Source organism: Stegostoma tigrinum, chromosome 24 (assembly GCF_030684315.1).
Source record: "Stegostoma tigrinum isolate sSteTig4 chromosome 24, sSteTig4.hap1, whole genome shotgun sequence".
Taxonomy (NCBI): Eukaryota; Metazoa; Chordata; class Chondrichthyes; order Orectolobiformes; family Stegostomatidae; genus Stegostoma; species Stegostoma tigrinum.
The window spans coordinates 3692169-3716293 of record NC_081377.1 but is presented as its reverse complement, the minus strand read 5'-3'; the positions used below and the strand labels follow the sequence as shown (position 1 = coordinate 3716293).

Genomic DNA, 24125 nt, shown 5'->3' with positions numbered 1-24125 from the left:
ACTAACATCAACCTTCAAGAAGTCATCCAAATCTGGTGGCAACAAAGAACTACCAGAAGCAATTTCCTTCGAACAAACATACACAGCATTGCAGCACTATGTCATGCGTGGTCATCCCAAAACTGGTTTCTTTTTCATCATCTGCTGATGTTTTGTGCTAAACCATTTCTAGACAGTTTGTCAGTGATGGCTTGCCATTGCCTTACACTTTCGTTAGAATGGCAGGGAGGCAGTTTCCAAATCTACATCAGTTACCAAATCTACATCAGTTAGAACAAGAACAAAACTTTTGTAATTAATGTTATTCTGAATACATTCATCTAATGGACCCTTCATCAGAGAGGGGGATGGGGGGAGGGAACTGGAATAAATAGGGAGAGAGGGGGAGGCGGACCGAAGATGGAGAGTAAAGAAGATAGGTGGAGAGGGTGTAGGTGGGGAGGTAGGGAGGGGATAGGTCAGTCCAGGGAAGACGGACAGGTCAAGGAGGTGAGATGAGGTTAGTAGGTAGCTGGGGGTGCGGCTTGGGGTGGGAGGAAGGGATGGGTGAGAGGAAGAACCGGTTAGGGAGGCAGAGACAGGTTGGACTGGTTTTGGGATGCAGTGGGTGGGGGGGAAGAGCTGGGCTGGTTGTGTGGTGCAGTGGGGGGAGGGGATGAACTGGGCTGGTTTAGGGATGCAGTGGGGGAAGGGGAGATTTTGAAACTGGTGAAGTCCACATTGATACCATATGGCTGCAGGGTTCCCAGGCGGAATATGAGTTGCTGTTCCTGCAACCTTCGGGTGGCATCATTGTGGCAGTGCAGGAGGCCCATGATGGACATGTCATCAAGAGAATGGGAGGGGGAGTGGAAATGGTTTGCGACTGGGAGGTGCAGTTGTTTGTTGCGAACTGAGCGGAGGTGTTCTGCAAAGCGGTCCCCAAGCCTCCGCTTGGTTTCCCCAATGTAGAGAAAGCCGCACCGGGTACAGTGGATGCAGTATATCACATTGGCAGATGTGCAGGTGAACCTCTGCTTAATGTGGAATGTCATCTTGGGGCCTGGGATGGGGGTGAGGGAGGAGGTGTGGGGACAAGTGTAGCATTTCCTGCGGTTGCAGGGGAAGGTGCCGGGTGTGGTGGGGTTGGAGGGCAGTGTGGAGCGAACAAGGGAGTCACGGAGAGAGTGGTCTCTCCGGAAAGCAGACAGGGGTGGGGATGGAAAAATGTCTTGGGTGGTGGGGTCGGATTGTAAATGGCGGAAGTGTCGGAGGATAATGCGTTGTATCCGGAGGTTGGTAGGGTGGTGTGTGAGAACGAGGGGGATCCTCTTGGGGCGGTTGTGGCGGGGGCGGGGTGTGAGGGATGTGTCGCGGGAAATGCGGGAGACGCGGTCAAGGGCGTTCTCAATCACCGTGGGGGGGAAGTTGCGGTCCTTAAAGAACTTGGACATCTGGGATGTGCGGGAGTGGAATGTCTTATCGTGGGAGCAGATGCGGCGGAGGCGGAGGAATTGGTGGTAGTATGGCGTACTGACCTCTACATCGCCGAGGCCAGACGCCAACTCTCCGACACCACCTCCTACCGCCTCCTCGATCATGACCCCACACCCGAGCACCAAACCATCATCTCCAACACCATTCATGACCTCATCACCTCAGGGGACCTCCCACCCACAGCCTCCAACCTCATTGTTCCCCAACCCCGCATGGGCCGTTTCTATCTCCTTCCCAAAATCCACAAACCTGCCTGCCCTGGTCGACCCATCGTCTCAGCCTGCTCCTGCCCCACCGAACTCATCTCCACCTATCTGGACTCCATTTTCTCCCCTTTGGTCCAGGAACTCCCCACCTATGTCCGTGACACCACCCACGCCCTCCACCTCCTCCAGGACTTCCAATTCCCTGGCCCCCAACACCTCATATTCACCATGGACGTCCAGTCCCTGTACACCTGCATTCCGCATGGAGATGGCCTCAAGGCCCTCCGCTTCTTCCTGTCCCGCAGGCCCGACCAGGCCCCCTCCACCGACACTCTCATCCGCCTAGCGGAACTCGTCCTCACACTCAACAACTTCTCTTTTGACTCCTCCCACTTCCTACAGACTAAGGGGGTGGCCATGGGCACCCGCATGGGCCCCAGCTATGCCTGCCTCTTTGTAGGTTACGTGGAACAGTCCATCTTCCGCACCTACACAGGCCCCAAACCCCACCTCTTCCTCCGGTACATTGATGACTGTATCGGCGCCGCCTCTTGCTCCCCAGAGGAGCTCGAACAGTTCATCCACTTCACCAACACCTTCCACCCCAACCTTCAGTTCACCTGGGCCATCTCCAGCACATCCCTCACCTTCCTGGACCTCTCAGTCTCCATCTCAGGCAACCAGCTTGTAACTGATGTCCATTTCAAGCCCACCGACTCCCACAGCTACCTAGAATACACCTCCTCCCACCCACCCTCCTGCAAAAATTCCATCCCCTATTCCCAATTCCTCCGCCTCCGCCGCATCTGCTCCCACGATAAGACATTCCACTCCCGCACATCCCAGATGTCCAAGTTCTTTAAGGACCGCAACTTTCCCTCCACGGTGATTGAGAACGCCCTTGACCGCGTCTCCCGCATTTCCCGCGACACATCCCTCACACCCCGCCCCCGCCACAACCGCCCCAAGAGGATCCCCCTCGTTCTCACACACCACCCTACCAACCTCCGGATACAACGCATTATCCTCCGACACTTCCGCCATTTACAATCCGACCCCACCACCCAAGACATTTTTCCATCCCCACCCCTGTCTGCTTTCCGGAGAGACCACTCTCTCCGTGACTCCCTTGTTCGCTCCACACTGCCCTCCAACCCCACCACACCCGGCACCTTCCCCTGCAACCGCAGGAAATGCTACACTTGTCCCCACACCTCCTCCCTCACCCCCATCCCAGGCCCCAAGATGACATTCCACATTAAGCAGAGGTTCACCTGCACATCTGCCAATGTGATATACTGCATCCACTGTACCCGGTGCGGCTTTCTCTACATTGGGGAAACCAAGCGGAGGCTTGGGGACCGCTTTGCAGAACACCTCCGCTCAGTTCGCAACAAACAACTGCACCTCCCAGTCGCAAACCATTTCCACTCCCCCTCCCATTCTCTTGATGACATGTCCATCATGGGCCTCCTGCACTGCCACAATGATGCCACCCGAAGGTTGCAGGAACAGCAACTCATATTCCGCCTGGGAACCCTGCAGCCATATGGTATCAATGTGGACTTCACCAGTTTCAAAATCTCCCCTTCCCCCACTGCATCCCTAAACCAGCCCAGTTCATCCCCTCCCCCCACTGCACCACACAACCAGCCCAGCTCTTCCCCCCCACCCACTGCATCCCAAAACCAGTCCAACCTGTCTCTGCCTCCCTAACCGGTTCTTCCTCTCACCCATCCCTTCCTCCCACCCCAAGCCGCACCCCCAGCTACCTACTAACCTCATCCCACCTCCTTGACCTGTCCGTCTTCCCTGGACTGACCTATCCCCTCCCTACCTCCCCACCTACACCCTCTCCACCTATCTTCTTTACTCTCCATCTTCGGTCCGCCTCCCCCTCTCTCCCTATTTATTCCAGTTCCCTCCCCCCATCCCCCTCTCTGATGAAGGGTCCAGGCCCGAAACGTCAGCTTTTGTGCTCCTGAGATGCTGCTTGCCCTGCTGTGTTCATCCAGCCTCACATTTTATTATCTTGGAATCTCCAGCATCTGCAGTTCCCATTATCTCTAAGGTTCATTCAGGGGGCAGCTTCACAAAGTGAAATTGAGGCATTGGGAAGAGCGCACAAGCCTCCAAGCAACTTAGTCCAAACTTTCAAAAATCACCTGTCCTGAATGCATGTAGCAGTCTGCAGATTGTGCAATGAACTTACCAACCATTGCAGAACCGAATCTTCTACTTCTCTTGTTTTTGTCAAATATCTATCATACATACAGTTCCTAAGCTTATGTATTTACTCATGTAATTTACAGGGTTCAGTTGCTGACATCACAGTTGCAGTAGAAAGCATTGTCCATAGTGAGCGGACAACTATTCTTGGCTTCGCTGCATTTTCCGAGCATTTTTGTAAAAATCTGAAAAAAATTACACATACCAATTCTGAATGTGTATTCTGGTGACCCTGCTCCCTATCTCTAGGAAAACAAAACAATCTGTATTAGCAATAGGATGGATGCCTACACTCTTGGATGAGACATTGTTAGACACAGCAACAAAAAGGATCATGCAGAAAAGATAGAAAACTTAGTTTAAAAATATCAGAAATGCATGGACCACTTAATAACATGATATTTCTAAATCCAATGGATTCAATTCCACATCATTTTATTTATAACTTTGACATTTGTCTGTTCTGAGGAAGGGTCACTCAACCCAAAACATTTCCTCTGATGTCTGTCCACAGATGCTACCAAACTTAATGAGCTTTTCCAGCATTTTCTATTCTAGGTTTTAACATTTGTCTTGTTGCCTTTGTAAAAAGTGTTGTTTCTCAGCAAGACCGATGCTGTAGCTTCAACTTTCATTGTTCATTCTTATTGCAACCCACAAAGGAGAAACACATCCTGCTGACAAGCTATTGCTCGTCCTGCTCTTCAGATGTTTTCTAATTAATCTGTTCAGAGATGTTATTACAAATCTATGGAGCAGGTGGTACTTGATCCATGGTCTCCTGGCTCAGAGGTAGGGGGCACTGCCACTGCCCACAAAAGGCCTCATTCTCCTCTTCACATATTTTCTAATTAGCCTATTCAGGGCTGTTACTCCATGCCTTGCAGCAGGTGGGACTTCACCTCAAAGTAAGGCCATTACCAATGAGCCACCAGAGCCCCTTATCATCTTCATATTTTTCCTTATCAACTCGTTCATAGATATTATTACATACCTCCGTAGCAGGTGGGACTTGAACCTAGACGTTATGGCTCAGAGGTAGAAGTATGTGGGTGTAAAAGACTGGCGGATTGTGTCAAATCACAGGTCCTTCAGCTGTTCACAAAAAATCAAAGCATGATCCTACGTAACGAGTCTGCGCATGCGAAAGTCAGCGTTCCCTCGCGATAACAAGGTGTAGAGCTGGGTGAACACAGCAGGCCAAGCAGCATCTGAAGAGCTGGAAAGCTGACGTTTCGGGCCTCAACCCTTAATGCTGCATGAAGCATTGCGCTTTCCTGAAGTCATTGCTGTGTGCAGTCTTTGAGGGTTTGTGTAGCAGAAAATAAATTAGAGGCAATCCTGTCTAAATGAGTGAAGAATTACTCTGACAAACAATTTAAGATTGTCAGCAAGGGCTGGAGTGGTGCCACACTTGTGTGCACGTTAATACACACAGCCCTGTTTGCAGGCAGACAGAAAACGTGTGCACATTGCATCTGTTTCAAATCAACAAAACGAGTGACTGTCATTCTCTGATTCATATCTCAGTCAACGTCTCGAATAATCAGTCAAACTGCCTAGTTTAAATTTCAGCAAAGCTTGGCTGTTCAATGTCAAAATCATTTAACTGGTGCAGTGGAACACTTTTACCACTCAGGATCCATTTGCCAACAAGTTGGCACTTTGTATATACGGCATGAAAGGATTGTTTTCCATATGAACATGAGGAAGAGGAGCAGAATTAGGTCATTCAGCCCAAAGAGACAACTCCACTATTCAATCATAGCCGATATGTTTCTCAATCCCAATTTCCTGCTTCTTCCCAATAACCCTTGATCTCCTTACTTATCAAAAACCTATTTATCTGTTTTAAAGACACATAATGACATGGCCTTCACAGCCCTCTGTTGCAATGAGTTCCACAGATTCACCACCCTCTGGGTGAAGAAATTCTATCTCATCTCAGTTCAAAATTATCGCCCCTTCATTCTGAGGCTGTGCTGTTTGGTGTTAGTCTGTCCTAGCAATAGAAACATCTTCTCCACACCCACTCTCTCTGGGTCTCTCAGTGTTCTGTAAGTTTCAATGAGACATAGATCATAGAACATAGAACAATACAGTGCAGAACAGGCCCTTCGGCCCTTGACGTTGCCTCTCATCCTGTAGACATCATTGAGTACAGACACAGAGTCCTCAATCACTTGTCATTATGAGAAGACCTTCATACCCGAGTTCATTTTTGTGAATGTCCTCTGGACCTCCTCCAAGGCTAATGCATCCTTCCTAAGATATGGGGCCTTTTCCCTTCACTCTAGTGTGTTTTTTTAGGAATTATCGTGATGAATACAAATCAAAAAACTTTGACAGGATGTGTCTTTTTTTGGCAATACTCAAACCTATTAATTGTGACCAACAAATATTAATGACCTTATCATGAAGATTAATGCAAAGTATTTATTCAACTCTCTGTCATTTCCTGGTTCCTTCTTAACTTGTTCTCTAAGGCTATGTTCAGTTCGGTCTCTTTTTTTCCTTTCAGAGGGTTCCAGGTGTACGGGAATTGCACAGAGGAAGTGTTAATTTCCTGCTATAATGGGAGTTCTTCAGGGGTGTGCATAACGACTGTCTGGCCAGCAGAAAACCTGCTGATTGTTATTAGCTCTGACCTGCACGCTGTGTTCTGAATTTCCCATTTAACTTTTGCGTGTACCACCCAAGTTATTCTGCTTTGCGCTTTAGGTCATTTGAAATACTTAATTTTGTGAAATGGGAAGAATGGTATATTTTGAGCACCATATCAAGCAGTACAATGTAATATTGTAAGTGGTGGATCTGCAGACCTGAATGTGAGTCCCTGAGCAGTGCCGTAGGTTAATAAAATGATGAGATGAATACTCAGATCATCAGTGTATAAATAAATTAAGATGTGCTAGAGCTAATCATTTACAAATAAGGCAATGATTATTGATCCTTAAAATTACAGTTAATTTTGTCTCAGCAAGTGTTCAGATAATCTGGTTGTTCTAAGTGACAATATGTTGAATCTGTGTGTATTTGCTTTGTTTAGATCCGAGAGCACCTGGCTAAAGGACAGCGGACCTTGGCAGGAGAGGGCATGATACAAGTAATAAGAACTATGCTGGGTTTAATAGCAAGAAAAAATTTCTACAGTGGCGATCTCTTGTTTTCTGCAGACATACTACGGAACGTGACAGATACATTCAAGAGAGCCAGCTATATTCCTGCTTCTGGTGACATACAAGTGAGGATTGTATTTGATGACTGATGCTCTACATTTTGTTTTGCAGTTTCTGTCTCCATCTATATGTGTCAGGATGCGCTGTAGAACTTGCAACATCACACAGCAATCATATTAACAAATATTTTCTTCTCATAAAAAAATGTATCTGGATGTAACTGCCATTGGTATGGTCTGCTCATTGCTGTTCATTACTAGTTTACCTGAGAAAAGTGATTGTGGATGACTTTTACCTGCCGCAGTCCTTGTGAAGGTATTAGTGACAGCTTGGTGCTAATACAATGTCAGCAGATGTAGAGTCAAGGGATAAGTAGCACAATAGACAGCTAACTTGTTTCAAGACTGAAGGAAGAGAATAGGGCGAACTTTAGTTTTTGTTTTCAGTCGCATAAGATTCAAAGTGGTGTTCTTCTGAGAAGAGCAAAAAAACGTACAGCACAGGAACAGGCCCTTTGGCCCTCCAAGCCTGCGCCGATCAAGATCCTCTGTCTAACCTGTCATCTATTTTCTAACGGTCTGTGTCCATTTGCTCCCCGCCCATCCATGTACCTGTCCAAATATATCTTAAAAGACGCTAACGTGTCTGCGTCTACCACCTCTGCTGGCAACGCGTTCCAGGCACCCACCACCCTCTGTGTAAAGAACTTTCCACGCATATCTCCCTTAAACTTTCCTCCTCTCACTTTGAACTCATGACCCCTAGTAATTGAGTCCCCAACTCTGGGAAAAATCTCGACACTGGACAAGTATGCAGCTCTTTCACATCTACAGTCCACTCAGGCACAGCCGCAGCCATGCCAGCAGACTTGAATGCCAGGAGAAAGGTTTCCAAGAGGGGCGGAGCCTCAGTAGCTAACACTGAAGAGGAGAAGGAGAAGGGAATATCAAGAGCAACCTGTGTCGCACGATAGGCATATCTGCTTGAACACATCAAAATGTCAGTTCAGAAGACTTCACCCTTCCAGGGAGTCAGTGACCAATATCTGTGATAAACGAAGACCTGGTCCCTGGATCTAACCATGCCCACATGTCCTGCTGGTAGCACAGAATTTCACCATGGCCCTCAGAGTCTTCATGTCATGCTCCTTTCATGTTCGGTTGCTGACTCGTGTAGATCTTCCCAGTTTGCTACTCTCTGATCATTAGTACCATCACAGACTCTCTCTTTGCAAGTATTGCTTGATGTCATCAACTGCTCAGCCATTGTAACTTCCCAAACACAAAATTTATACTGGATTTGGTTCCACAGATCCATAGATTGAGGGTTTTCTTTTTAAATTGGACTTCTGTGCTCATTAAAGCAGTCGTGGAGAGTCCAGATCATTTTATCAACAGTAAATGTGTCACTGGTGCACAACCATAACATGAGCTTGTTGCACAAATGTGTATGCTGTCCTTGGATCTGCTACAATGTACATATACTTTCTTAGCTCAACTTTTCAACCTGACTTCCTGCAATGTAGGTAGATTCCAGATGAAAAAGAATACTCTGAATAAACTAAACTACTGTGAATTCCAGAAATCTGAAGTAAAGCAGAACATGCTGGAAACAAAGCTGGTCAGGCAGGAGAGAAAAAAAATAACAACACATAATACTTGGAAATGAATGCCCAGCATTTTTTAATCCAATAAGATTGCTTTTCATAAGAGTCATATTCAATTTGAAACACTGACTGTTTCCTTTTCCACAGATACTGCCAGATCTGCTGAATATTTCCAGGGTTTCCTGTTTTTATATCCTCTGAAAGTTGCAGCTTCCAACCACACTGAAGTTTTCTTAGACAGAGCCTCAATGCAGATATAACAAGAGCTGCATACACATCAGGACATAAATTGAATAGATCGTAGAACTATTAAAATTGAGTTTCAGATACCTTACCATTCTGTGGAATACTCGCATACTTGCCTGTAAAGATATCTGGGATGATTGTCTTGTCTGCATATTGTAAAGTATGGTGCAGCAGAGTGGCGTGACCTCAAGTTAGAGGGAACATTATCCCATATCCTCAGAAGAGGGAGGAGAAAAGTCCTTCAAGAAGAGCCAGGACCGGCTAAGGCCAGAGATGCTGATCTACTGTAGTGTAAGGTTGAGCTGTGCCCAGAGACATGCGGAGGAGTCCCTGCAGGCTGCCATTGTTGCAAGGAACATACTGATCCAACAACATGTTATCTGAAGGCGTTGTGGGAAGATGGTGACGGATCGCATTGCTGAGACTCGACAAAGTCTAAGTCTTCACATAGATGGCAGCCAAACTAATATGTTTTCCAATGCTTATTGAAAGTGTATTGTTGCAGAACTTGATGACCTACATGTTAGATATTCATTACTATAAATACGTGCCACCATTGCAGAAACTAATTATTTTACTAAAGTACTGTGTCAGGCAGTTCATTTTATAGAGATAGTAGGAAATGTAGATACTGGAGAATCTGAGATAACAAGGTGTAGAGCTGGATGAACACAGCAGGCCAAGCAGCATCAGAGGAGCAGGAAGGCTGACGTTTCAGGCCTAGACCTTTCTTCAGAAATGGGCTTCACAGTGGGGTTAAAATTGTTTCAGAGATAGTAGGAGTTGCAGTTGCTGGAGAATCTGAGGTAACAAGGTGTAGAGCTGGGTACACACAGCAGACTAAGCACTATCAGAGGAGCAGGAAGGCTGCCGTTTCGGGCCTAGACCCTTTTATAACAGTATATTCTACACATCACTTAGTGTTGTACCCAGTGCGGGTCTCTGCAATTGGATGCTCCAATGAAGTGTTGCCATGTTGGTTTGGAAGAGGTGAAGACAGCTAGCTCATGTCTTTGGGTATAACATTGTGAAGATTGTGGCAGTCAAACTTTTTCTGCAGTCAGTTGAGGGGACTTTCCTGCGGCTGCACTGCATGAATGTATGCTGGAGCAGCCATAATAGATTGATTGGCAGATTTATTGTTATCATATGTACCGAGATGAAGTGAAAAGTGTTGATTTGGGAGCTATATAGGCAGAGTGTGCCATACAGAGTGTGTCAGGGTAGCAGAACATGGTGCAGAGTACAGTGTTACATCCGCAGAGAGAGATCAAAAATAACATTTGAAAGGTCTATTCAAGAGTCTGGTACAGCAGGGGAGGAAACTGTTCGGGGAAGGGGTCTTTGATTATGTTGGTTGCTTTCCCAAGGCAGCAGGAAGTATGGATGAAGTCAATAGATGGAAGGCTGGTTTGCATGATGGACTGGACTGTGTTCAAAACTCTCTGCTGTTTCTTGCGGCCTTAGAAAGAGCAATTATCATAGCACACTGTGATGCATCCAGATAGGATACTTTCTATGGTTCATATGTGAAAATTGGTAAGAGTCCTTGTGGACATACTGAATTTCTTTAGGGTCCTGAGAAGTAGAGATGGTGTTGTACTTTTTGACATGGCTGGACAAGGACAGGTTGTTGGTGATCATCACCCCTCCCACAAACGTGACACTCTCAACCATCTCCACCTCAGCGCCATTGATGCAGACAGGGGCATGCCCTACACTTTGCTTCTGAAGTCAATGATTAGCTCCTTTGTTTTGCTGATGATGATGAGAGATTGTTGTCTTTACACTATTGCCGCTAAGCACTCAACCCCTTTCCTTTGTTCTGTCTCGTCATTGTTTGAAATCCGACCTACAACAGTGGTGCCATTAGCAAACTTAAAAGTGGAGCTGGGGTGGAATTTGGCCACACAGTCATGAATGTATAAGGAGTACAGTAGGGGGCTGAGAACACAGCCTTGAGGGGCATCGGTGCTAAGGATTATGGCGAGGAGATGTTATTGCCGCTTCTTACTGATTGCAACCTATGAGTCAGGATAGCTAGGATCCAGTTATCGAGTAAGGAGCTGAGACTTAGACCTCGAGTTTAGAGATGAGCTTGTTTGGAATTGTATTGTTTTAAGTCGGACTGTAAGCAATAAGAAGGAGACTGATACAGGTATCCTTGTTATCCAGATGTCCCAGGGATGAATGTAGGGCCAAGAAGATGGTGCCTGCTGAGACCTGTTTCCACTGGTGGGCAAGTTTTAAAGGATCAAGGCAATTTAGTAGGTTGGAGTTGATGTGAGACATGACTAACCTCTCAAGCCATTTCACAATTTATGGTCAGAGACACCAGGCGGTAGTCATTGATTGGTCACTGTTCACTGCCAGTGTAAAGTATTGGGTGATCCATTCAGAAACATGAATAAGACATATTGAGGATCTCTATGAATTTCTAAAGTAAACGTATCTTGATCCTCCCTCAGGTCACCTGCTTGGGCAAAAGGAAGAAGGGAATTTGTCTGAAAAGATTGCCACACGAGAATATCTGGGCTTTGTATTCAAGATATTGGATGTTGAATGCAGAAAGAAAGCCAAGGATGATAAAATTCCCTCCACCCGTTTGGAACCTTTTCTTTGCATCACCCTCAACCCATTGGTGTACTGTCTTGCTGGCTTGAAGATGTCTGCTACTCAGGCATTCAGATACCCCTTCAGGCACCATTGGGCTGTCTATGAAATTATTCTGTTCAGATCCTGTATTTCCAGTCACTTCAGATATAGTCACACAGTCTGTGGAGATCTGTGGCTCCTGTATGCACTCCTGGTGGTCCCATGTGTGCCCAGCCATGAAATGGATCACTCCCTCATTGGCAAAGCTCATACACTTGAGAATCTGGAACATCATTATGCTTATCACTCTAGAGGACACCTTCATTTTCTTTCAATGCTTCAGGGAACTGTATCAGATCTGCCTCACATCTCCTGTTATGGGTCCAAAAACACTGACTCACGAGGCTTTTGCTCACTGCCCTGTAGAGCATCATTGTAACTATCCCCTTGTCTTATAGGTGACTGTCCACTGAACCCGAACCCTCAGCTACCACCTCCTATACATTCAATGTTGCATTCAACATCCAATATCTTGAGTCCAAAGCCCAGATATTCTCGTGTGGCAATCTTTTCAGACAAATTCCCTTCTTCCTTTTGCCCAAGCAGGTGACCTGAGGGAGGATCAAGATATGTTTACTTTAGAAATTCATAGAGATCCTCAATATTTCTTATTCATGTTTCTGAATAGTTCACCCAATACTTTACATTGGCAGAAAATGTTTTCCTCATACTAAGTGCCACCCATCCACCAACTAATGACAACCACCACATTCCCAACCTCAACTATCCCCCTACATCCATCAGCAATACATTAAAGACCATGCTATTCCAGAAGATACCTCCTCCACTGTTATGTGTACTTGAAAGAGAATTTGCCATCACCCACAAATTCCCTTGTTGGCAAACTGAAAATTTCCATTGCCCTCTTCACCACTGTCTTTATGGACTGGAGCATTGAGATTCCATCTCTGTCTTCCTTTTTCAGACATTGTTCCCATTTCTTCAGAATGGAAACGTGAGCAAGGGTAATGAAAATGATTTTGGGGTGGAAATCTTTCCACTTTGTTTGAAACACCATCTCGTCTTTGGCAACCTCACATATTAACAGTGTTGCTACATCAGTGATAATATGGTGTAGAGCTGGATAAACATAGCGGGCCAAGCAGCATCAGAGGTTTTCCGGAGGGAGGAGGGTAACTTCTTCAGGGTAGGCACCCTTAGAAGAGGCTTTGCAGTGGGGTTAAAATTGTTTCAGAAATAATAAGGACTACAGATGCTGGAGAATCTGAGATAACAAGGTGTAGAGCTGGAGGCTGCTTGGCCTGCTGCGTTCATCCAGCTCTATACCTTATTATTGCAGATTCTCCAGCATCTGCAGTTCCTACTATCTCTGCTACAACAGTGACTGATGTGTCTTCCTCCAAGACAGATGAGTAGCAGGCACCTGCAGCAACCAAATAGCTTGCATATTTCATGTTGTATTCTGGGGGAAAACACTGCATAGCTGAAAGTCTTACTCAACATCCCTAAACATGGCAGGTCACTGAAATACTTGTGACGTTGAATCCAGGTTTGTTTGTGCTTTCAAAATTGCTAACTACTATTGTGTTCTCCAACCACATCCACTTAGTAATGATAGGGACGTTTTCTGACCAGACAGGAAGTGGGTGCCCATCATTGTATTTTTTGTATCCACCAGGATAACCAGATGTCGCTCAGTGAACCAAATGGATATCTTCAGTGAGAGATAATAGGAACTCCTGATGCTGGAGTCTGAGATAACAAGGAGTAGAGCTGGATGAATAGAAGTGTCCAGACCTGAAACATCAGCTTTCCTGCTCCTCTGATGCTGCCTGGCCTGCTGTGAACATCTTAGGTGTCCTAGTTGCTGTCCGTTTCAGCCATACAGTCATTTTAAATCCAAGTGCAGTGCAGTGATTCACATAGAAAACAGGCAGGGCTCATGACCAAATATAGGAAATTCACATAAAGCCTCAGCATTGGGAAAAAATAACTTTTATAGTGCAAAAAGAGGCAAGTTGGGGATTGTGAACAGGGAATCACAGAATCCCTACAGTGTGGAAGCAGACCATTCACCCCATTGAGTCCACATCGACCCTCCAAAGAGCACCCTCCCTTGACCCACTTCCCTCTACCCTGTAACCATGCATTTTCCATGGCTAACCTGCTTCGCCTGCACATCCTTGGACACTACAGGGCAATCCACCTAACCTGCAGATCTTTGGATTGTGGAAGGAAACTGGAGCACCTGGAGGAAGCCCATGCAGACATGGGGAAAATGTGAAAACTGTATACAGACAATCACCCGAGGCTAGAATCAAACCTGGGTGCCTGGCCATGTGAGGCAGCAGTGCTAATCACTGAGTCACCGTGTCACCCAAAGGAAGCAAGGACTCAGTCCATTTACAAAGCTTACTACAGAATTTTCCAGTCAGCCAGTATCTCCTGCTGTGGCTTATCTGTCAGCCTGACATAGTACTGATTTCTCCTTGATTCCACTTTTGCATGTGAAGCAAGCTCTTGTCTGCCTGTAGTGGGATCCTCCGCTGACTGAAAGATTAACAAATGTAGAATGGCACTGGAAAAGAAAATGATGAGGAAATAACCTCAAGCCAGTAAGTCAAATCAATTTCAGTCAAGTCAATCGAAATGATGTTATTCTACTCCACTTGGAATTTATACCGTTTGGCCTGTTATGGTGAGTGGTGTCATTTCCGGTTTTGATCTGTATGGGTTTGTCTAGGGGGTCCAATTTTATATATTTGTTGATTGCATTATGGATGGAGAACCATGCCTCTCCTAGAGGCATGATTGTCCACCCATAATGCAATTAATAAACATATAGAATTGGACCCCCGAGGCAACCCCATACAAATCAAAACAAGAAATGACACTACTCACCATATCAGACCAGACGGTACAACTTCCAAATGGGGTAGAATAATGACGCTTCACCGGAGGGTCCACTGATGATGTCAGCTGGCATGGTGACGAAATGCCTGAACGAGAACAAGCCAGCTCAATGAGCAAGTCAATAACCTCACCCACAACCCGAGCTACAGATCTTTGCCAAAATTTTAGCCATTTGCCATCTCTTTGTTCTCTTGGATCAACTGAAATCCATAACCCGTTGCATCTTCATTCACAGTTTATAAAATTATTTGAGCTGCATGTTGAACGTATCATCATGTAACTCACAATGAACTATCACCCTGGATATTAGGCATTAAATAATGAAAACGCTTAAAGTCTCCAAGAAACTGCAGATTTTTCTGTTCTTCAGATCATATTCTGAAACCTAAATCCATGAACACCCCAAATTAGAAAATAAGTAATTTTCAAAATGAGATGGGAAGAAATGAAGGAATTACGTCATGTCTTTTTTTTAATTCACCCAGAAGTTCTTTCAGATTGTCAGCTACATGCTTGAAGCAGACAACAGAGCAAAATGGGAAGATGCACTTCAGGTAAGTAATTCCTTTCTATGCAACAGTAATTACTTGGGGATTGTTCATAACTTGCTGCTGTTTGCAATCAAGTTGCTATTGTTTGCATTAAAATGGGGTTTAAACATTGTCACAGTCAGCTGAACAATTCTGGGAACCTCTATATTAAATTATAAGCTTATATAATGTTTATCTATAAGCAGTACCAGTTTCCACCGAATTATCTATTAGAACTCCTCCAATGACTTATCTAGAGCCAATGATCATTTCTTTGAATTGTCAATGCTAACTTCCTCATATGTGAGATTCGACTCACTCCTGCAGGCTTCATAGGCATTTTCATCTGGTAATGGGGTCCATGAGTTAAAATAGCTGAGGTCTCATTCTGACACTGTCACGTGACCGAGATCTAGTTTCTCTAGCCTCCTTCATAACTTTAGACACAAGTTATTATTCTCTTCACTGCCTCCACTTTGTTTTCTGACAACAAGATTACCCAATCCATAGTCTGAGCGAAGCATTGTGTAAGTGGATGAGGACATGACCTGACTTGTATACAGAGATGGCTTTATGCTGTTAACTTCATTAATCATTATTCTGCAAACAGTGGAGATGCTGAACATCAAGCTTATTCTGGTTCATTGGTCTCTTTCAACATTCTCAGCTGTTATCACACTAATTGTGTAAAATACATGTTTATTTTGTTTTCCTACAGCTTTATTCATTTTGAGCCAATTCTCAAACTACTGATATGAAAACTTGTCAAATATCTTGAAAATTGAGATACGCAGCATTGTAAAAAGATGAAACCTGTAATTACAGAGCCCCTTAAAGATTTCATGATATCATAAAAAACACTTTGGCCAATGAAATATTTTGATGCCCAGTTGTGGTTACAAGAAAATAGATTGGATACATGTAGGCCAGGATACCATGCCTGCTCTTTTTCATATAGACCCTCAGGATCCTTTCCATTCATCCAAGGCAGCAGATAGGATTTCACTTCACCATAACAGTTAAAGCAGCATCTCGAAGAGGACTCCATTCCCTTAATTTTGTACTTAAGTGTTATGTGCTGAAGTCGTTGGAGTGGACACTGATCTCATTGCCCTATACTTTGAAATGAGAGTCCAACCTCTGAGATTAGACTGACCATTTTTTAAAAATTCTTGAATAGTATGTGTGCATCACTGGCAAAATGAGCATTTGATGCTCAGCCCTAGATACCCTTAAACTGAACAGTTTTTTAGTCCATTCCAAAGGGCAGTTATGAGTCAGCCACATAGCTATGGTTCTCAAGCCACATGTAGGCCAGACCAGGTAAGAATAGCAGATTTCCTTTCCTGAAAGACATTAGTGAACCATTTTTTTTTAAAAATGGCAGTCGTCAGTCATTGAATTAGGCTAGTTTTTAAACCCATATTTTATTGAAGTCAAATTTCACCGTTTACTGCAATGGTGTAATTCAAATCCATGTAACCAGAATATTAGCATGGGTCTCTGGATTACTAGCCCAGTGACAGTTTAACTGCACCACCACCTCACCCTTATATTAAAGTTAACATTGTTGTTTTCTCAAATAAAAAAATTAAGAAGCATGATTAGATGGAATCCTCCTCTAATAAAGTAAATTTGCAAGTCGGTTTGACTCCATTCTGAATCAGAAGAATGGGAATTCAGTCTCCATGCTACAGTATATGGAGTTAATAGTTTTATGTTAATAGCTAGTGAAATAAAGCCACAGAGGCCAGACACCAAGACACCCTTTATTTGCACATGCGCAGTACTTGGACACTGATTAGCTAGGTCACAGCCAGTCCATAGAGTGAGGAGAATCTCTGAGACTCCTATTTATATTGTCAGCCAGGACTCCCTGCTTGGCCCAGATTAACTGATCAATCTCAGAACCCATACTCAATGAGATCCAACTGGCCAACCTCATTATAATCCCTACAGCTAGACTGATCATCAATGATGTCAGATCACATGAGCCTGATGTAAGATGACTATAGTGAAGTCCAGCTCAACCATGCATTGGTATAAAGAGTAAAGTAATGAATAAACATTCGTCATTTTGTACGAGTATCATTTCTAGTTCACATCTGTCTACAGCTCCCAGAACCTGCTTATGATATTTATACATGTGCCTTGCATTTGAGCCCATTATCAAGTCAGCCAAAGATGTGCTGTGGTTAGTTGGGTAGTGAAAATTAAATGAAGTTGATCAGAGTAATTAAAGATGATGGGAACTGCAGATGCTGGAGATTCCAAGATAATAAAATGTGAGGCTGGACGAACACAGCAGGCCAAGCAGCATCTCAGGAGCACAAAAGCTGACGTTTCGGGCCTAGACCCTTCATCAGAGAGGGGGATGGGGGGAGGGAACTGGAATAAATAGGGAGAGAGGGGGAGGCGGACCGAAGATGGAGAGTAAAGAAGATAGGTGGAGAGAGTGTAGGTGGGGAGGTAGGGAGGGGATAGGTCAGTCCAGGGAAGACGGACAGGTCAAGGAGGTGGGATGAGGTTAGTAGGTAGCGGGGGGTGCGGCTTGGGGTGGGAGGAAGGGATGGGTGAGAGGAAGAACCGGTTAGGGAGGCAGAGACAGGTTGGACTGGTTTTGGGATGCAATGGGTGGGGGGGAAGAGCTGGGCTGGTTGTGTGGTGCAGTGGGGGGAGGGGACGAACTGGGCTGGTTGAGGGATGCAGTCGGGGAAGGGGAGATTTTGAAGCTGGTGAAGTCCACATTGATACCATATGGCTGCAGGGTTCCCAGGCGGAATATGAGTTGCTGTTCCTGCAACCTTCGGGTGGCATCATTGTGGCAGTGCAGGAGGCCCATGATGGACATGTCATCAAGAGAATGGGAGGGGGAGTGGAAATGGTTTGCGACTGGGAGGTGCAGTTGTTTTTTGCGAACTGAGCGGAGGTGTTCTGCAAAGTGGTCCCCAAGCCTCCGCTTGGTTTCCCCAATGTAGAGGAAGCCGCACCGGGTACAGTGGATGCAGTATACCACATTGGCAGATGTGCAGGTGAACCTCTGCTTGATGTGGAATGTCATCTTGGGGCCTGGGATGGGGGTGAGGGAGGAGGTGTGGGGACAAGTGTAGCATTTCCTGCGGTTGCAGGGGAAGGTGCCGGGTGTGGTGGGGTTGGAGGGCAGTGTGGAGCGAACAAGGGAGTCACGGAGAGAGTGGTCTCTCCGGAAAGCAGACAGGGGAGGGGATGGAAAAATGTCTTGGGTGGTGGGGTCGGATTGTAAATGGCGGAAGTGTCGGAGGATAATGCGTTGTATCCGGAGGTTGGTAGGGTGGTGTGTGAGAACGAGGGGGATCCTTTTGGGGCGGTTGTGGCGGGGGCGGGGTGTGAGGGATGTGTCGCGGGAAATGCGGGAGACGCGGTCAAGGGCGTTCTCGATCACCGTGGGGGGAAAGTTGCGGTCCTTAAAGAACTTGGACATCTGGGATGTGCGGGAGTGGAATGTCTTGTCGTGGGAGCAGATGCGGCGGAGGCGGAGGAATTGGGAATAGGGGATGGAATTTGTGCAGGAGGGTGGGTGGGAGGAGGTGTATTCTAGGTAGCTGTGGGAGTCGGTGGGCTTGAAATGGACATCAGTTACAAGCTGGTTGCCTGAGATGGAGACTGAGAGGTCCAGGAAGGTGAGGGATGTGCTGGAGATGGCCCAGGTGAACTGAAGGTTGGGGTGGAAGGTGTTGGTGAAGTGGATGAACTGTTCGAGCTCCTCTGGGGAGCAAGAGGCGGCGCCGATACAGCCATCAATGTACCGGAGGAAGAGGTGGGGTTTGGGGCCTGTGTAGGTGCGGAAGAGGGACTGTTCCACGTAACCTACAAAGAGGCAGGCATAGCTGGGGCCCATGCGGGTGCCCATGGCCACCCCCTTAGTCTGTAGGAAGTGGGAGGAGTCACTCCCATTCTCTTGATGACATGTCCATCATGGGCCTCCTGCACTGCCACAATGATGCCACCCGAAGGTTGCAGGAACAGCAACTCATATTCCGCCTGGGAACCCTGCAGCCATATGGTATCAATGTGGACTTCACCAGCTTCAAAATCTCCCCTTCCCCGACTGCATCCCTCAACCAGCCCAGTTCGTCCCCTCCCCCCACTGCACCACACAACCAGCCCAGCTCTTCCCCCCCACCCATTGCATCCCAAAACCAGTCCAACCTGTCTCTGCCTCCCTAACCGGTTCTTCCTCTCACCCATCCCTTCCTCCCACCCCAAGCCGCACCCCCCGCTACCTACTAACCTCATCCCACCTCCTTGACCTGTCCGTCTTCCCTGGACTGACCTATCCCCTCCCTACCTCCCCACCTACACTCTCTCCACCTATCTTCTTTACTCTCCATCTTCGGTCCGCCTCCCCCTCTCTCCCTATTTATTCCAGTTCCCTCCCCCCATCCCCCTCTCTGATGAAGGGTCTAGGCCCGAAACGTCAGCTTTTGTGCTCCTGAGATGCTGCTTGGCCTGCTGTGTTCGTCCAGCCTCACATTTTATTATCTCAGAGTAATTAAAGTTGATTTTTAGTGAAGTACAACTGCATCCAATTCCATTTGACATTACATTTATTTCAACATATTCTTCGATTCAACAGTTCCAGAACAGGGCCCAAGAAGTTCCCAGTAGAAGTGAAAATTCAGGAGTAGTCCATAGAACCTATAATCTTTATATTCTCTGATTTCAAGAGGAGGCCATTTGGTCCATCCTGTCTACAATGGCACTTAGAGCCAAACTCCTACCTTTTCCACACAAACTTGTTTATTGTTTCTATTTAAATAATTATTTGATGTCTTCTTGAATATCTCAATTGAATCTGCCTCCATTGCACTTCCAGGCAATAAATTCCAACCTGAACCAATCACTGCGGGGAAAGAAGTTTTTTTCTCACCTACATTTCCTTGTTTTGCAAAACACTTTAAAGCTACACCCGCTGGTTCGTGATCTTCTTATGAGCCAGAAAATTTTCTCCCTATCCACTCAGTCCAGACCTCTCATGATTTTGAAAATTGCCATGAAATCTCCCCTCAGCCCTCTCTTCTCCAAAGAAAACAGTTCCTTCTCCAATCTGTTTGGATATTTCTCCCCTCTTCAACATTCTTGCAAACTTCTTCTGCATTCTTTCCAGTGCATTCACATGCTTCCTAAAGTGTGGCACCCTGAAATGTATAAAATACCTCAGCTGTAGTCTAACCAGTGTCCTGTATGTGTTCAGAATGACCTCTATGCCCCTAATAATGAAGCCAGAATAGTGTTTTTCTTAACAAATTTCTGTATTTATCCCACCACTTATAATAACTTATAAACATATGCACTCAGGTCTTTCTGTTTCTGCGCATCCTTTAGTGCAGTATTCTTTATTTGTTACATTCTCTCCATGTTCTTTGTATCAAAATGTATCACCACACTGTTTTCCGCATTCATCTGCCACCTATCTGCCCACTCTGCCAAATTGTCAACGTCCTTTTGAAGTTGTACATTGGAAGTATAGATGAAGATATTGTGGAAAAACATGGGGCATAGACTGCTGAAGCCATGGATGCTAATAATTGGATGAAGGAAATCTGGGTTATTCAAGCAGTCAGAATTGGAGGAACGCAGAATTCTCTGAGGTTCATAGGGCTGGAAAAGTTTAGAGGTTAGGAGAGGGAAGATTTGAACATAAGATTGAGAAATTTAAATTTCAGTATTTATGAAACCAGTAGTTTAGGCATAAGACTTCTGAATTCCTGTGAAGTTGTATCCATTCCAGAATGGGAAGCAACACTAATGCAAATTTTATGTTCTTCATCAATTAAATACAAAATGTACTGCTAGTAATTAATTTAATTAAATATTTGACCTAAGTTCTGCATTTGAATTCAAGTTCTAGTCCTGGATTACAATTGCTTACAATTCCAAACCCCTGAATGATTAATTATGCTAGATTAATTGTTGTAATTGAAATAAGATTTTTCTCAATTGAAGTTTATTCTGGATTTAATAGCAGTAATACTGTTAATGCAGTAATGTTGATTGATTTCGTAAAGGTTGCACCTGGATCGATCTACTTGATGCGAGTAGTTGAAGATTTTATCCACATTGTGGGTCATGGGTTAAAGGTGTTTCAGAGTGCCCTTATTGTGACAGATAACCTTGGTAAGTTCAGAAATTATAAGTAATTTGTTTTATCTGTGGCATTGAAATAAATTGGAATGTAGATGTAACTTTTAGGCTACTGTGATTTTCTCAGAGAAAATGGACAATTGCTAATAATTCTTTGGCTGAGATTGTGATACTCTTCCAAATACTGAACAATTTACAACCAGGAATTGTCTTGGAATGAGTTTGGACCATTCTAATCAGTTCAGCCATGAATACCGATTTTGAATTGAGATTACGCTGGTTTCAGTTACAGACTGGGATTTTGTGAACATTGTTCCACGTTTAAATCAACACGATTTGGCTCTCTGTTTTTGACCTTTCCCATATGATTGTAATTAAAATTTCAAGTGTCAGCCATGTGTATGCAAAACATACTTTATTAAGCAGTTGGGGCAGCGTTTTACTGGAGGTATGTGCAGTCAGCTGACGATATAAAAGGTACAGGCGGGCTATAAAAGAGACCTCTGGTTAAAAAGGGAGACTTTGCATGATGAAACTGAATTTACCACTCCCATAGCCCCATCCTGTCAACTTTTTTCGCACGCTCGCTTACTCTTCAGCTATTAATTATACAACCGACTTCTACAGCATCCATTTATGCAACCATATGACAGGCTAGGTGGAAGTGCTTGCTACTGTCGCAAAATTATGGAATTCACGCAACACTTGAGATGCTGAAAATCAGGAACTCGCCATCACACTCTGCTGTTTCACACCTCAACTGAGAAAATGACTCAGAAAGGGCACCCTCTTCCCTGACAAGGACTTAGGGATCCTGGCAGAGGAGATGGTCAACAGAAGGGCAGAGCCCTATCACCCAGACTTCCAAAGGAGACCATGTCATCAGAAGCGGCCAGCCTGGGTGGAAATAAATACCTGGGTCAGTGCAGTCTCCAGGGTAAAAGAATCTACAATCCTGTAAGAAGGATAATTATCTCTGCATTCTGTAAGTTTTCTGTCTGCCGCCCCATATTCGCAGCACCGTTACACTCACTCCATCTCAGCTATTGCTTAACTAGCTTCAAAGGCTTCTCACTCGTATTGAATCGGCTAAGAAGCCTTTAAGGAACGAAACCAGATAGAGCACCAGCACTAATCCAGACGTAGGAAACCACAAATGCAAATTAAGCCCTGTTGATTCGGAAGGTCTCCCTTATCAATATGTGGGGCGGGTGCCAAAATTGGGAGGACTGTCTAACAGATTAATCAAGTAACAAACCTGACATAGTCAGAGGCGCCACAATGTCTGAATAGTTAGCACTGCTGCCTCGCAGCACCAGGGGCCCAGGTTTGTTTCAATCGCAAATGATTGTCTGTCTGGAGTTAGCACGTTCTGCCCGTGTCTGCTTGGGTGCTCTGGTTTCCTCACACAGTCCAAAGATGTGCAAGTTAGGTGGATTGGCCGTGCTAAATTGCCCCATAGTGTCAAAAGATGTGCAGGCCAGGTGCGTTAGCCATGGGAAATGCAGCGTTGCAGGGTGGGGTAAGTGGGTCTAGGTGGGATGCTCGTTGGAGGATCAGTGTGGACCTGATGGGCTGAATTACCTGCTTTCACACTGAAAGGAATGTTATGATAGCTTTACTCACAGAATTGTACCTTACAGATAATGTCACCTTTGATGTACCACTGACAGGACAAACAGAGCAAAGGTGGCAACACCATGATATACTGTGAGGAGCAAATTGTTTCCTTGACATTGATTGCATTCTGATTGAAGTTTCATGGCATTAAGTCAAAAATGGCAAAAAAAACCCTGCTGAATACCGTCCACTGCCCCCATCTTGTCTGATGGATCATATGGTTTCCAGTTATCGCTGCATCCACAAATGTCCATCCATTATCAAAGCTCAGTAGCAGCAATAAGTATCATGTACAAGATGCACTGCAGAAATTCACCAGGCGCCCTTAAGATTGAACTTTCTAAACCAATGACCATTTCCATCCTCAAGGATAAGGGCAGCAGATACATGGGAACATTACCATCTGCAAGATCCTCTCCTAGCCACCCACCACCTTTACTTGGAAATATCTCGCCCTTCCTTCTGTGTCAGTGGGTCAAAAATCCTGTAAGTCCTTCCCAAACAACATTGTCATTTGCAGCAACCTTCAGCCAGAAGTGCTGAGTAGTTAATCCATCTCACCTTCTTCCAAGGATCCAAAGCATCATAGATGCTAGGCTTAAACCAATTCAATTCATTCCATATGATATCGAGAAATGGTTGAAAGCACTGAATATTGTAAAGTTAACGGGCCCCCTGACAATATTCCAGCAATAGTGCTCCAGAACTTGCCATGCCTCCAGTCACTTTATAACCAGCAATGAAAAAATTGCCCAGGTATGTCATGTAGACAAAAAGTTGGACGAATACTACCCAGCCAGTTAACACTTCATTAATCTAACCTTGATGAACAGTAGAGTGATGGAATGGGCCATGAGCAGTGCTACCAAGCAGTGCTTTAGCAATAATTTGTTTCCTGACTCTCATTTGTGTCCCACCAAGGCCACATAGTTTCTGACTTTATTGTAACCTTCATTCAAACATGGGCAAAAAAGCTGAACTCCAGAAGGTGGTGAAGATGATGGTGATATCTTAGACATCATGCTACACTTCACCAAATGTAGTATCAAGACATAGAACATAGAACATTACAGCACAGTACAGGCCCTTCGGCCCTCGATGTTGTGTCGACCTGTCATACCGATCTCAAGCCCATCTAACCTACACTATTCCATGTACGTCCATAGTCTTATCCAATGACGACTTAAATGTATTTAAAGTTGGCGAATCTACTACCGTTGCAGGCAAAGTGTTCCTTTCCCTTACTACTCTCTGAGTAAAGAAACTACCTCTGACATCTGTCCTATATCTTTCACCCCTCAATTTAAAGCTATGCCCCCTCTTGCTCACCGTCACCATCCTAGGAAAAAGGCTCTCCCTATCCACCCTATCTAACCCTCTG

The 24125-nt window shown here is 45.2% G+C and overlaps 1 protein-coding gene across 13 annotated transcripts in view; it reads left to right on the top strand.

Annotated features, from left to right (window-relative positions):
• The window catches only part of LOC125465044 (adhesion G protein-coupled receptor B2), a 687705-nt gene that overhangs the window by 379811 nt on the left and 283769 nt on the right, over window positions 1–24125 (top strand). For all 13 annotated transcript variants that reach the window (XR_007250162.2, XM_059654252.1, XM_048558109.2 and 10 more), the window contains 3 exons: window positions 6961–7155; window positions 14957–15025; window positions 21049–21157. Coding sequence is in view for 12 of the 13 variants with exons in the window: in XM_059654252.1 (XP_059510235.1) it covers window positions 6961–7155; window positions 14957–15025; window positions 21049–21157 (373 nt within the window). In the remaining variant the exon portion in view is untranslated. The remainder of the gene's footprint in view (window positions 1–6960; window positions 7156–14956; window positions 15026–21048; window positions 21158–24125) is intronic.